This window comes from Gambusia affinis, linkage group LG10 (genome assembly GCF_019740435.1).
Source record: "Gambusia affinis linkage group LG10, SWU_Gaff_1.0, whole genome shotgun sequence".
Classification (NCBI taxonomy): domain Eukaryota; kingdom Metazoa; phylum Chordata; class Actinopteri; order Cyprinodontiformes; family Poeciliidae; genus Gambusia; species Gambusia affinis.
In genome coordinates this window covers 20,980,140-20,996,562 of record NC_057877.1, presented here as the reverse complement: position 1 = coordinate 20,996,562, position 16,423 = coordinate 20,980,140, and the positions used below count along the sequence as shown (strand labels likewise).

The window sequence follows — 16,423 nt, the reverse complement described above, 5'->3', positions numbered from 1 at the left end:
TGACTGGTTAAATGTTGTAGATATCTGTATTGTGAATGAAACCAGAAGTGTATTGTCACACTTGGAGTTAGTTTTCTGTTGTTTTCATTGTGATTGTTTGCTAATAAGAAGGGTAACAACTGGAATCCAATATTTTATTTAATTTCCTCCAAGTCCATACCAGCTCTGTCTGATTTGGAACAACTTTTTGAGAGCTTAAGGCTGCACTGTTTTTTTTTTTTTTTGTTTTGTTTTGTTTTTTTCTACTTAATTATGTTTTGAACAACATAAAAACATAGTAATGTTCTGTTATTGAGCTGACTCATGTGACTCACATTTCCACTTACTAAATCTTAGTTTTTTTATACCACTGTCAACTTCAAAATCACAGCTGTAATCCTGTTGAGCATCCTTTATTTCACAGTCAAGATGTGGCTCAGGAATCTCATGGTAACTCAGAGGGAAGATAAAAGGTTTTAAAGACTTACTTTAACACAAATGTTTTATTTGATGCAAGGAAAGATCTATAGCCATCATTCGCACATATACACTGATCTATAAGAATATTTAAATCTCTGACAGGGGATTTTGACAATATAATCCAGCTACACTGCTGTGTTCTTTTGGGAAACCTCAAGATCTGATGTAACGAATAAGTTCACAAGAACTCGATTAAAAAAGACTTGCAAAGACTTAGAAGAAACTTTTTTACATTTTAAAAGTAAAATGAAAAAAAATTCTAATTATTATTTCAGATCATACCTACTTATATGGAAAAAGGTGATTGCTATGGACTATGGTGTTTTGTCCATCCAGCTCCTGGGTAATGAAATTATTCTATCGGTCTAGTGCAGACCTGCACAGCTTGGTCATTTGAGAATGTTATGCTAGATTGGCCATTCTGCCCTTTCTCTATAGATACATACAAAAGGATCTCACTGAGCAGCTGCAACAAACAAATCAATATGCACCGTGCCACCTCTAGGCACTTTACACATTGGTCAGAAATGATATGGACCACACTCACCAGTGGAATAAGAGTTTCAGCTGGGAAGAGGTCTGCAAACAGTACACAGGCAAGACTTTTTAGTTTTTAGGCTACGTTGTTACAAGCAATTTGACCATAATTTTTTTCAATACATAATTGTAAAGAGTAGTACTTATAAAAAAAATAACTTCAGTGTCTGTTTTTGAGTGACTCACAAATATAAATAAAAAATACTGCAATGATCTTACTTCACCTGGTAAAGTTACAGTTATCATGGGGTTGATGGTTTGCAGCTCTTATAGCACATGTGCAGAAACTTCCCACATAACAGGGGAAATTCTGAGTAGCTTAAAGAAACATCTTTGTGCAAAAGTGATTCCCATAATAGTGGCTTTGTGGAAATATAATTTTGGATTGCAGACAGTGAAAAACCCAGTTGGTTGGGACTGTAACATTATAGTAGCCTCATCATTTTCATCCCAGGCAATACCTCAATGGTCACAGGACTGTCTAAATCAAATGTGAACAGTTGGAACTAAAAGGATATCCAGCCAATCAGGATCCACCCTTGAGTTCTATACTTGTATTGGTGGCAGTCACAGGAACCTATGCAGTACTCAACTTGTAGTATTATTGTTATAATGGATTGGTGTCCACTCACAGAAGAAAGACTATATCCTGTTGTGTTGTTCCCTTCATCATGTCTCCAAGCAGCCTGTCGGGATGGATAATTAGCCTCTACTAACCTGAAAGAGCCATCTCTGACAGGCCATCAGTCATTTACCCATCTCCTGCAGAGTCTGTCTGGCTCCTTGTGTGCAAGTGTGTGTTTTATGTGTGTGTGAAGATGACTGACACTGTGTTGCCAGAAGGTGCTTAAGGAGCGACAGATGGTAATGTGGCTTCTCGCAGGTTCCTTAAGGCAGGCCAGTGTTTAATATAATCAGGTGTCGAGTTGTTATACTGACTCTAGCCAGAGTCACAATTCCAGTCACTTTGACGCACCTGTTCTTTCCTTATTAGGGATTTGGGCTTTGAGATTCATTCAGCAACATGCACTAAGGTCTGCAGGATTGGATGCTTATAAAAAATATAAAATAAATAAAAAATACAGAAAAAGCAAAACAAGCATTCTACAATGACCAGACATTGCAGTGAATCACAAGGAAAGCAGTGTGGTAATTTTGCCCTTGCTTCTATAGTCTGAGCTAAATTCTTAAAAGTTAATATGACCTTTTGCAAAAACTTACAGAATTCCTATGACTAGAATGCTATATAGAATGTTTTATCCTCACCCTAAGATGGCTTACAATGATAGCATCAACATACAGCAAAAAGAAAAAAACAGAGATATTGACATAGATACCATTTCCAGTTCCAGTAATTCAAAAATGATTTTTTAATGTAATATTTGTAAAATGATACTTATATGAACACAGAAAATGTTCTCACAGTTGCTATCTTGTGATGTAAAAGTAGACTGTGATATTTAAAAACGAAAATCTAAAAAATTAAAAAAGGTACAATACTCCATTGCAAGAGTAAAAATGAAGAGTGAATTTGACTTTAAGCTTTACAGTGAGTCCATAAACTGAGATTACCTGATAAGGGATGTGGGCAAGAGATGTAATCACAATCTGGAAAATTTTGTGAGAAAATGTAAATAAATTACCAGTCCAAGATATTGGATCCTGTTTTTTCCTGTTATGTTTTGTCCAGAAAAGAAATTAGATGAAGTGTGTTTTAATGGAATCTTAGTGCAAGAGTGTGCACACAGATACTTTCAAATGTTTTTCAACTGAATTGTACAAAATATATGACATTAAATATGGGAAAATTAATTAAATAACTTAATGTAGTCTTTTTATTCTTGAAATCCCTTGAATTTTATTTTGGTTGTGTAGAATTTTTAAAATAATTGTGTCCATAGAAAGATAAGGCGCCGGTCCTTATTCGGTAGAGAATTAAAGCACCAGTGATTTAGATCATATTTATTTAGTAATATTCCTTTTTCTGAGGCTTGTATTCTGTAGATCCCCTCGAAGATAATAATTTGCTCTTGCTTTGGTGTGATTAAAGCAAAAGATTTGTGAAACTAAAAATGATTTTGACAGGTTGAGTGATGGAAAAAGCACAATATTTGACTTTTAATGAAATATTTATGACAGTTAGGAAAACGGCTTTCCGTGGACGAGAACTGAGTCCCGATGCTCATTATTACTGGAGTGAAGCATTTCTGTGATCCCCATCTCAATTCTCTGTGTTCCACTGATCCACACTGAAGCAGCTAATCAGCATCTCAACATTTTCAAGTCAGTTTTTTGTTTTGCGTGGTATTTTAATGATCCTATTGCATGTCCTTTTTAATGATTCATTAATCACTTATTTTGTTATTTTACCTATAGGCAATTACGTGTACAACTTTTTGTAAGCATGTTTTTGTCATGAAGCTTATCGAGCCACTCATTTTTTTAAAATTTACTGTCAGTATGTAGCTTTTTTATATTTTTACTTGTTAAAATGTGTTCCGTTAGCTGCATATTATTTTTTCTTTATTAGATTTTTTACCTCTGACTTCTAAAGCATTCACCATGGAAAAGCACTCAATATCATGGGAAACAAAAAAAGAATCTAACAATTTAAGTAGAATCAATTTAGTCAAGTTTCCTTTCTTTAGACAATTTTTCTACCTCAACTCTTATTACACATATTTTCTTTCAGTGTCTTGTCAAAATGACAATCTAGACGCAAAGATCACATGGACAAAAAATCCCATTTTTGCAGCACCTTAAATCCCTACACACTATTAGCTACATATGTTGCAATCAGCAGATGAACAAATATGTGTACATCATCAGGTACGAGAAGTCTGTGGAAAATGTGGACAAAGCAGCCATTAAAAAATGCTTTCTCTTACCAGACCCTGATGTTTTTGTTTTAATGGTAGAAATGACTTGTGTTTGGTTTCTTTCTGCTCTCAGGTTTTGGAGGAGCCTTCTCTTCTGATGTCCAGTCCCAGGATGCTGCTCCCAGCGTCGGGCACGCTGCCTCCCGGGGCTCCATTGTCTGTCCACCACCAGCTCCAGCTGCTCCAGCAGCAGCTTCAGCAGCAGCAGCAGCAGACTCACGTCGCTGTAGCACAGGTCTGGTTATTTATGTACCTTCCTATACAAATCTAGACGTGGTCGCTCTGATCAGGTTTGCAAGACTGGTCACAACAACCTTGGTTCTATAAGCACATCTCTGTAAAGCTAGATTTTAAAATGAACAGAAAGAGACAGAAATTTCAGATATGACTTAATTTCACCATAAGTCTCAGTCTGCACTTGAGCTGTACAAACGTGAAAGAAGCCTTATTAGCAATTTGAACACACTTGAGTTTCTGCATATTGCACCTTTGATATTGAGGGAAGTTCAGGAAATGTGTAATTATTTAAATGTTTTTTTTTTAGAATTACAAATGTGGTTTGCTGCTAAGATACTTCTACAGCATGATACTATAAGTAATTGAAATGGAAAGAAGACTGAAATGTACTGAGGGGTTGACAGATTTTACAGCTTGAACATCTACAGTTGAAACAAGGGTGAATAACCTGATTTTTGATTCATGAGTCGAATCAATTCTCACAACACTCCCACAGTGATGGAGTGTGTATTCTGAATCTAAAAAACCTCAAGGCTAAGAAACTTCTGCTTCACCCCTAAATGGGTTCAGGCGCTCTTAAGCGGCCTGCACAGACTGAAGTTGTTGAGCTTTTTACCTGAATGACTATGAACAAACTGCTGCCACAGCTGATGGCAGCCCTGCTCACACAAGTTTGGTGTGAGCAGGGCGATACATAAATGTCATTAATTATAAGAGAGAAGAAGCCAGAGGTTGCTGTCCACTGACAGCGATACCCGTGTAAATTTTTTTAATGAGTCAGAGTTTTGGCACATGAAGCAAAGTGCTTCACTTTCCTTTAAATAGGTTAAATGTGTGCATGATTTTCAGGGGGTTGAGGCCGACCTCGGATCTCATGTCATTTAGCAAATGGCTGAGTCTTTAATGTGATCTGCTGCTTAGAACATCTTTGCTGTCCACTTTACCCAATTAAACAAATTTTCAAAACGGAATAATGTTTTTAGGTTTCCATCTATACACTTTGATCTTTAATACATGGCAACTTAATTATTATAATTTATTAAATATTACTTATTATATGTTAAATATTACTTCTCTATTATTTTTACGATCATTTATAACATCAGAACAGACCATGTGGGAGAGAAAAGATGTTAAATGTTAATAATGTGCTGCAAATGTCCTCTGTACATAGGTGAACACAATAGTTCATTGTGTTCACCTGTGCCGATAAATCAGCCTCTGATCATAATCGCCCGATTTCTGTGAAAAAGTGCATTGTTGATCGCCGATCACTGTCTCTTGTTGTCGATCACCAAAACCGATCATAACATCCGATCACTTCGCAGCCTGCGTAGGCAGCTTTTTTCCTCTTTCCTTCACAATGCGCAAGTGTGCAGCAACAAATCCCATCCTGTGGAACTTTAAATGGGGAAGTCTGCGTGTTGCGGTGGAAAATTGTCTTGCGGGTGAAGCATGTCAAAATGCATCAACTCAACAAATCTAATATGGCATTTTAAAAACAAGCACTTGACGGAGTTTGGCTATATCGAGGCAGGAAAAAAGGGACATCCGGAGCGGCCAGATAGCAGGTAAAGTGGCGCACAGCTACCAATACTCACCTTTAAGAGTAAAGTTGCCATTGACTTCTTTGCAAAAGCAATAATAAAAAAGCAGAGATCAGTCTGGCACAGGTCAGCATTTGAAAAAAATTCCCTCTAAATGTATCCACACTTTGTCTGCTTTATAGATGAGAAGTCAAAGACAGAAGGATACTGCACATAAAGCATGAGTTTATGTGCTTTGGGGACTTTCTTGTTAATTTGTTCTCTGAAGAACTAAAACGTATGAAGTTCAAACTGCTCACCCTGAAAACATGTTTTCCTGAAGTTTGTGTTAGTTTTATGTCAGGAAAATGTGGTTGGACCTGCTGGGTTTTCTGCTTGTCACAAAAAAACACTGTAGAATGATGTTCCTTTAATTTATAATTTATAGATCTTAAACACCAAGTCTCCTCTGATTTTACAGAGTTGGAGGCTCTAGTGAGTTATATAACCATAACAAAACAACTTCAAAGAATTGTAATAAATAAGACAAAAAATTATTTTATGTCAACTAAGATTTCTTCACATGTCATCTGTTTAAGAGAAAGTGCACAAACACCTTTTTTTCTAATGCAATGAGATTTCCAATATGCTTGTAAAACAGATTTTTTCTAAATTTACTTAGGCTTGTTTTGTAAAATTGATTTTCTAAACCAGCTTTTCTAAATGAATGCTTTATTCATTTAGGTACTTCGATTTGATTTATCTTGGGCAATAATATTGATGTAATTTTCTGTAAAAAAAAAAACAAAAAACTGTTTTCCTGTGGCTCTGGAAATATGACAAGAAACTGTATTACACAAGAAGAAAACCCTGAGTCAGCTGTGATTTGTTTGGACAGAAAGGTGTGTCAGTTAAACAAAGAAATGATACAAATCCAGCTTTCATCTTAAAAGATTCAAAAGACTCCCTCATAGCTTGGTGCTTTTGATCCCCAGTGGATGGTGTCCAGAGTCATACATGTATGATTTAATATGTTTAAATGAATTAATATTTTCACAATTTATATCAATAAGCCTATTTAAGCACTATGCAAATCATTGCATCTATAACCTCCTTCACATTTGTCTCTGGTTTTTGACTTACAAATCTTGGCTTATTAATCTCACTAGCTGCAAAGTGCTGTATGAAAATAAAAATAGAAGAGTGCTTTCTGCTCACTCATTATGAAAGGAATTACCATAAGAGGTGTAGAGGGGACTATTTTCACTGTGGACACCCTCAGTTTCTGAAACTGCCTCTGATTTTATGGCTCTGAGAGGAAAACTGGAATAATTTTTGTTGTTGAGACCTGATGAGGAGCCTGGGCAGAGGGCACAGTAAATGGAAGTAAATTAGTGAGATGGCCAGGCCTAACCACAGCTCACTTGGAAATGAGTGGAAATTGAGATCTTTAATGAAGTAGTGAAATTGAGGGGGTGTGATGGTTACCTGTTTGATGATAAAAGCTGGCAGTGCAGCAGCTGCTCTGTCGCTGCATGATGGAGTTCTTGTCTTAGTTCACATGTTCAGAAATTCACTCTGTCTCATTTTCTAGCTTTTATATATTATTTTTACTTGTCCTTCAACCTCATGCAAAAACCTATTTAAAACTCTTTCAAGAGCGCATAATACTGTTTAAGATATGTATGATAAGACCTTCACTCACAGTTTGGACTAGGTGTTTAATGCCCCAGTAATACCATATCATACTTGACTTGATTCTTGATCATTCCTCCCCTGTGGTTTCTGTTCTGGATGTACCAGCTCCTTGCAAATGAAATTCTTTACATATACATCTCTGGTCTGCATCTGTACCAAATAACTTCCAAATCACATATTTCTTTCTGAGTGCTTATCTTATTGCACCCCCTATCTTCACAGCAAATTGTACTACATAGTTGGACATACATTACGTTGACAGTATTCACTTCCTCTGATCTTCTTCATGTTTACTGTATGACGACAAAGTGACTGTGTGAGAGGAACAAGAAAAGGGGAGAGAGAAGCAGAAATCAACGTTGTTTAAACTCCACTGGATACAAATTGCTTCAAGTACATGGCAATTAACAGAGCATTCAGTCAATTTTTACTTTATTATCTTCAACAAGAAGCTTTAAATCAACATTAGAAAGTTGGTTAAGTCATCTTATTTAACTAACTTATCTCATCCAGTACACCTGACCTCACTGTTAGATGATCAATCCCAAGTAGATTTAAAATTATGTCCAAGGGGCAGTCCAACTAACCAATTTAGTTGTATGCACAGATGGAAACTCTCTGGGAGAGTCAGTGGTAACATGGCTGGGCTTAGCAACCTGCAGGCAAACCTGAAGTTGACTGGGCAGAGGTTGCTTCAAATGGAACATCTGCAATGCACTAGGACACAGTAATGATTCCCAGCTCCTCAGTTTTGGCTTCAGTTTAAAACTGCTGTATTCACTAATAGCTATTCTTAAAAGTTCTCCACGTAGCGCTTCGAAAGGGGCAGAAGTCCTTTCGTCTTTCAACAGAATTAGAGATGCGGCTCGATCAGTATGTTTGTATAAGCAGGCTCAATCTCCAAAAAGCCTTACAGATGCAATTACATTAAGAGGTATTTATATAAAACTACTAAATGTATTGAGCAGATTAATGTCTGGATGGGCCAAAATTTTCTCCAACTAAATAAAAACAAAACTGAAATATTAGTGTTTGGACCAAAAGAGCATAGATTAAATATAATCACCCACCTTCAGTCCATTGGATTAAAATGCTCTGATGAAGCTAAGAATCGGGGGGTGATCATCGATCCTGATCTGAACTTTAACAACCACATCAAATCCATTATAAAAACATCATACTACCATCTAAAAAACATTGCTAAAATTAGACGACTTATGTCCCCACAAGACTCTGAAAAATTAGTTCATCCCTTTGTTTTTAGTAGACTCAATTACTGCAACGCTATTTTTACTGGATTATCAAAAAAAAGCAATAAGACCACTCCAGCTTCTCCAGAATGCCGCTGCAAGAGTCCTAACTAGAACAAAAAGAGATCAGCATATCAGTCCAGTTTTAAGATCCCTGCACTGGCTGCCTGTTGCTCAAAGAATAGAATTTAAAATCTCCTTAATGGTTTACAAAGCACTTCATAACAGAAACCCAGACTACATTTCTGACCTTCTTCAACCATATACACCACTCAGACCTTTAAGATAATCAGAATCAAACCTTCTAACTATTCCGAGAGTCAGAACCAAACATGGTGAAGCAGCTTTTAGTTTTTATGCTACAACACAATGGAATAAGCTTCCTGCTCACTGTAAGACTGCATCCTACCTTGAGTTTATTTAAAACAAGGTTAAAATCCTTCTTATTTGACGTTGCCTATTCTTAAATGTTTGTTTTTTAACTATATTCAAAACAGTAATGTTTATTTTGTTCATTTTTAATCTGCTTGATCTTTAATTTACTTTCTTTTTATTATCTTCTTGTTGTATGTTGTTCTTAACTTGTTTTTTTACAAGCACTTTGAATTGTCCTTGGCTAAAAGGTGCTATATAAATAAAGTTGCCTTGCCTATAAAATATTAACTCAGACAGGGCTGAATACTTCCACAATTTGTGTACTGTACTTGCCTTATCAGGCAAGACAAACTATGAGAAAGATAAGACAGGCATTTGTTTATTCTTCTATCTGGTCAAACCTATAAAATGGATGATTACTTTTGTAAGCTACTGTACTGTAGTGCTATATTCAGGTAGGAGATTAAAGGTCCAATCAATTTTCTGCTCCATTTCATTAACTGTTTTTCCAACACACCTTCTTTGTGTGGATATTCCACATATCTCAGTTTCTCTATAAGCACATTTTTAATGGTTTTCATGCCATGACACCAAAATGACAATTTTCCCATCAAGCTTTTCCTCCAAATTGACAGAAATACAGGAGAAGCGGCTGTTGGAAGGTTTTCAAACGTTTTGAGATCAAAGAGAGCTGGCATGGGTGAGCAAAGCAGTGCTGGTAATCCTGTACAAGGAGTGGATCCTCAGCCTGTTGAGTCATAGCACACAACCAGTCCTAATCCCTTGTACTCTGTCGCTGTGTTTCTGTTTTGTCTGATAAGAAACTGTTGTTAGTTAAAAATCCTTCCCATCTGGTAGCCACAGTTTATAAAATTTACTTTTATTTAATCGTTTTTTTATCTGTGTTTTGTAGAATGTGTTCACTATAAATGATTTCCTATGCTTTGCTTATTCAAGACTCTTGCTCATCAGAGGTCTCAGAAAAGGGCTTGCACTTTGGTTTATGTGATTTAAAGCATTAGATAATCAAAACTGGTTTTTAAGGTGACCTATCATGCTTCACTGAATAGACTATAATAGGTCTATAGGCTATACAAAACTCATTACATCATACAAATCATTAAATTTTTTGCACAAAAGCTTTCTTAGATAATGAGATCTTAGTCTGTTCAATTCTTCCTATTTTGAGCGCTTTTCACAAAAAAGCTACGACTGGCCATGGCACCTCACTCAATATTTACAGTCACACATAAAATGGCTGCAAACCTATGCAAAATTATACAACCATGCATCTTTGAAAACCCTTGCTCTATAAAAAGTGGTTTCTGGATGCGAAGTCAACAACAAAATACTTGTCTTTCCCAGCAGCTATTGTACAGTGCATACAGCGGAAAAAAACAGCTGACCAAATCTTCATATATATATATATATATATATATGACAGTGAGAGAAGAGGCTTGATAGAGAACTCCCTAGCCTTTTTTTTTTTTAAATTATGTATTATAAATACAAAAACTGTCCTTGGTGCTGGTCTTCTGGGAAATAGTCTTTGAACAGTGAAACTGATGAAAGCGCTCCCTAATTAGAGCTTTAACGAGTTGTTTCAGGTGTGCCAAGCTTCTTTAATTTTAGGACACTGATAAGAGAACAGACGATTACGGGTTGCAGAAAGTTCATTATTGGAAACAATCGTGGTGAAACAAAAGTCATTCACCTTTGTAATTGGCGCTTTGTCTGTACTTTTTGTTTTTAGTTAAAGACGTCATTTTCTCTGCTTCAGCTTGAAAGGAATTTGTTTCCAAATGAGCAGGAAATTGCCTACATGTGAGTTTTAATGTAGGCCATGCAGGAGTTTTGATATTTGAACTTACACTCTGTATTTTGTTTTGTTTTGTTGCTCATTGTGCTGTTTTGTTCATTCATTATCCATGTTACCATTATTGAACACATTATATTATGTTTTAGTTGGCACATAACATAAGGCTTTTCCTCCATCTGATACTCAGTATATTTTATGGTGGATTCTTTTGTTTGTAAGATGACTGGGTCGTGTTGCTGCAAAATATCTCCAAACCATGACACTCTAGAAAGTAGAAGGTTTTCAGTGTTTTTACTTTGTGCTGTGCTGATTGGATAATAGTTTTACAACCACTGACTTACTTAATTGTCTGCTGATTCAGCTATTGTTGTCCTATAAAGATAAACATTATTACTGACGATTAGTAACATTTTCAATTATTGCCATAGTATGTTATTCAAACACCCTGGGGATAAAAGGGTAATTCTGTAAGAAAATGTTACTCATGCTTCATGTTTGTACTTAATGTTATTTCCTGGAGCAATAATGAAAATACAAAGCACATAAAAAGGAAACTGTGATGCATTAAGACACAGTGGGTCGGCTAAATCTAATTACAACCTGAAGTGACAATAATTAGACGTTTCTTGTGCTTTATCTTGTTTTGATGTCTGATTTTAGTTGGCTTCTTCATTCATAAGACATTGTGCTATCTTTACATTAGAACATAGGCCAGACTCTTAAAATAAATATATATATTTTTTTTATCAATTATAGCATTGTTTACTCATATTTCTACCAAGAGTTGATCAATGTCTCAATTGCAGCCACTAACCACAGGGATGACTACAAAACATACACAACAGATTCTGTATGAAAAACAGAGCAGAGACCGATGTCCTTAGCAATGCTTCTCTTTCCATTATCTAAGATGGTGTCCTGTCCGCGCTAAATTACATCAGCCTTGTTATCACTGGGATGTTGCTCTTTACAAATTAATTCTGCAAAGGTCACAAATCAGAACTCCTTGCTTTTTGTTACAAACTATAGAATTAATAAAAGCAGATAATTTTCTCTCTCAGCTGTGAATTTTGAGTCAGTCCCCTACATCTCTAACTGAATGGCTCCTTAGTAGAGTGGCATGGATTTATAACAGAAAAACTCTCAGACAAGTTCCCCTATCGGACAGAAATGCGGGACAGCAGAGAAGAAATGGACAAAGGAAAGTGAGAGAAAATATCACTAAAGGGACCCAAAATCAAAAGATTTTAGGCAAATATTCTGTTTGATTAAAAATGAACAAGAAATACCATTACTCACAAGAGCTGCATAAGTTTTGCACCATCCTCTATATTGCCTTCATAGATGGTTTAATACTATTAAGACGTATTACTAAAGTGCTCAAGTTAAAATAATTTTATTTTTATGTTTATTTAAGCATCTTAAAGAGGGTTTGAACACATTTGTGTGTGTATTGTGATGCCAACAGCTTCAAGGACTGGGTTTTTCATGATTGAGCAGCTGCCAACTCGTAGCTCACCAAGTTTAATGAAAAGCATTGGATGGATCAGTGTAAAGCACATCACCACTTGATTCTAAAGCAGAACATTGTTCTCTGGAATGAACAATCATGTTACTCTTTCTGGTAATCATTCAGATGAATCAGTCAGGGTTTGACGTTTGCCAGGAAAACAGTTCCCGCCTGACTGAATTGTGCCAAGTGCTAGAGCGGAACACATAGTGTTGAGGTTGGTCCTCAAGGGCTCAATACCAGTGAAAGAAACTCTCAGTGCTGGGCCATACAGACTTACTCAATGAATTAGAATATTATTGAAAAGTTAATTCATACCATTAGCTCAATTCACAGTGAAACACAATGTCTAAATTAATTTCACACGGATGGCATAAGTGTTCAAATATTTTTAGAAATTTCATTTTACAGTTGAGGGACAACCCCTACCAGTACCAACATGACTCCATATAAGTGCATAAAGAAATATCCATAAGGATGAGCTTGGTGTGGAATAACATGAATAGTCTGCACAGAGCCCTCAACCACAACTCAGGAGAGAACCTGTGATGAATTGGAGCCAAAACTGTGAGCCAGGCTTTCTCATCCATCATCACTGCCTGAAGTCATAAATTCTTCCCTGAAATAATGGTCAAATTTCATATAAACACACTCGTAAACTTTGTGGACAGCTTTTCCAGAAGTGTTGAAGCTGCAATAGGTGAGTTAACTGGGAAAATAAAGCCTGTGTAACAATGGGATATCATCAAAGTATATATGTGTAAAGACTAAAGTCTCCATTATATTGATCATAGAATGTTTATACGTCAATCACATGACAGTTAAACATTGATATTGTGGAGAATTATCCTTTCTCCACTAGCACCATGCTCCAAAGCATTACAACTTTTTCATTGTGCTGCAATGTCCTCCACAATCACCAAAACTCAATTCAATGATCACTTTTGAGATGTGTTGGGACAGATATTCAGTAACTCCATGATGCTTTTATGTAGACACGGAGCAAGATTTATTAGAAATTCCTTCGATGGATTATTAGATTTATGCCACATCAAATTTAGGTAAATCTGATTTTAAAAATGTCCAATCTGGTAGCAGGTGTACTTAAAATGTGGCAGGTTATTCAGTAAACAGCAGCACAGCAACTGATTCAATGAATTAAAATTATTTTCATGATCATTTTACAGCTATTTCAGTGTCTCTCAGAACAAGCCTAATTCTTAAGCCCATTCTCCACGTTTCAGAGCACAGAAGTGTTTCAGAATATTGGGCTGTCCTTGGTGTATTGTTCCATTTTCAAATACTTTGTTGTGTCATTTTTCTTTCCCTGTTTTCTTATTTGATATTTGTTACCCTTGACGTCAGGAGCAAAGAGCCTTCGTGCTGCCATGGTAATCAGCTACATGTTACTGCTTTGTGCTGAAATGAGAAAAAAAACAGGGAATCATTATGCTTTTCAATGACGTATATCTCTACACAAGAAGCCTTGATTTGCTGCACCTGTCTGCTCTTCACATAAGTATTGGTGGGTTTCTCTGCAGCCACGCTTAATTTTGAGTTAGTCATTTTTACACTCAAAGCAGCATATAAAATGTCTTACTGATAAGAATCTATTAGAAAGTCAGGAAACAAGGTAATATAAAAGTAATGAGCCCTTCCTGACTTTTACAACCTAAAATTAGATGATTTTTCTTCATGACATGGATTTCTGGAAATATTTCCCCTCTTTTTGTCTCAGTTCCTCTTTGCATCCTAGTCTACTGGTGTTTGAAGCTTTGCTGGGCTGTGACCAAGCTCCAAGGTTAATCCAAATCAAATTATTGAGAAGTACGCCGCCTCTTCTGTCAAAAAATCATTAATAAGTAGCCTTCCTTAATGCTGAGCCTCTTTTAAACGTCTCTCAGATTAGAGACTTTTGAGATTTTTTCCTTTGAACTTTTTGAAAGCAGTTACATGGCTGCAAAGGTGTCTAGTTAGAATGTGAGGTGGTGCTGCAAACATTTGTGAAAACAAGGTAGTTGCTGCTCACACAGGAACCAAATATGACTATGTATTTGTAATTTTGTGTGCAACAACTGAAGGGTGTCTGCCTCAATTTTTTAATAAATGATTCATTGTATAAAACGGGTTTTAGCCTTTCATGCCTAAATTGAAATGGAGTCTGCTTTAATCTGGCAAACCACAGCAGACTATGGCATTAAGGTTACATGAGGATCAGAGCTGTCACTCGAGCACCATGAGTGCTCTTTGAACATTTTATAGTGGCACAATAATTTAAGCACAAAGATCTTACATTTTTGGACAGTCTTTTAAATTTTTTATTTGAATGCTGAAGTTAGTTTAAAACTAATCAAAAAGAGTTCAAAAAATGTACCCAACAGACAAAATTAGCTGTGTGCACATCACATTGTATCAATAGTGGGTTGGCTGCTGTGATTATATTTCACCTGTTTTTTTTTTTTTGTTTTTTTGCAACCGGCATCTTGTCTCTCTGACTTTCACATTACGAGAATCTTCTTAAAATCCTCTGCAGTCATTCAACTTTTGAGACCTTTGAGCATTTGAAAGGAAATTCAATACTTATTGTATATTTTTATAGATAAAAACAGGATGTTAAAGAGAACATAATTAAGCTGTTTACTTCTCCTAATCAATTACTACAATATCATTTTTGACTTCACTTTGCATCATTAGTAAGTCTATCTACACTAGCAATAGCAAGTATATAGTTGACATAAGACACCGCATAGAGATGAGCCTTTTAAAAGATCTGGTTTCAAATTAATACTTCAATAAAATATTTAGTTCACATGCCCAAAACTGTCCAAATAAAAAATACAAACATTTTGAGAAGGTTGTGATTTTCACTGCTGTTGTATTATGTGAAGTCAGTACTTGTTCAGCAATTCAGGTGGCATACACCGGCATAGTATAGCTCTCCAAAATGCAAAAAAAAAAAAAAAAAACAACAACTTTAATTTGAACACATTATTTGTGATAGGTTTTTTTTGTTTTGTTTTTTTTTGTTTGTTTTTTTCCACAAAGCCACACGTATCCGCACCCCTTCTGTTACAGTTTGTGTAAGCCCCTTACCCATTTATTCTGCTCATGTACCATTTTATAAGTTTGGCTTGGAACGAAAGGGATCACTTCATTCTGCTCTCCTCAAACTACAGGGTTTATGTTTGTGGGTTGAGAAAGTCATGGAAGACAACCTATATTGTGTCTACTGAACCTTTTCTATGTTTAATTTTCTGTTTTAAATCATTATCCAACTAAAATCCTGAATAATAACCGTTGTTAATTATTTGTTAGGGAGTTGTATTTTTATGCCACAGTTTTATTTCTACACGCTAAAGAATTATGATCTTATGGCCTTTTGCAAAATTACCAGGGCTTCTGGGCAAAAAAACAGGCTCACAATTGGGACTGCACTTTACAATGGATGAATATGCTTCTTCACATTTCATCATTTTTTACAAGCCAGCAGGAATGTTTACCACCAAAAACCCTAACTCCAGATAAAGTCACAAACTGTTAGGTAAATTCCACACATTTGCTTGTAATATTTGTCTCATGCTTTTCTATCCAAAGCAAATGCCAAGTAAGAATGTAAAACCTAATTAAATCAATGTTAACAAACAAGTACTTAGAAGGAACACCACCAGGCAGGTTCTCCCAGGGGTAACACTGTAAAAGTACTGTAGAGTGCAGGCATAAAGAAAAGTGCACAATGAGGAGATGCACTCTGAAGAGCTGGGTGTTCAAGACTATTTAAGATATACAGAGACACCCCTGCTCTGGTAGTACCATGTATATTTTTGAGGGTAGCACAGATAAATGTGTTTTACCTGGCATGATCCCCCAACAAAAGCTTAGCATGTTCTTTTTGGTTTTTCAGTAAGTTTAGCCCTCTTCTAAGTGCAAATGTTTCTAAAATGTAGAACTCCTTCTACTGCTGGTATTGTGCTCTTGATCTTGAGCGATGACTCTACCTCACTTGTCCCCACTGGATTATCACTGATTGATCTCTTCGGTTCTGGCTGTGAGAGAACTCAGATGGTTTTGACATTAGCTCCAAACAGCTTTGATTAAATTCAGTGCAGTTTAAATACTACAGAGGATCAGTCATT

The 16,423-nt window shown here is 36.0% G+C and overlaps 1 protein-coding gene across 1 annotated transcript in view; it reads left to right on the top strand.

Moving 5' to 3' along the window:
* LOC122837990 (carboxyl-terminal PDZ ligand of neuronal nitric oxide synthase protein-like) overlaps positions 1 to 16,423 on the top strand; it is a 147,013-nt gene that overhangs the window by 101,193 nt on the left and 29,397 nt on the right. The window contains exon 8 of the mRNA XM_044128239.1: positions 3,949 to 4,110. Within this exon, the coding sequence (XP_043984174.1) occupies positions 3,949 to 4,110 (162 nt within the window). The remainder of the gene's footprint in view (positions 1 to 3,948; positions 4,111 to 16,423) is intronic.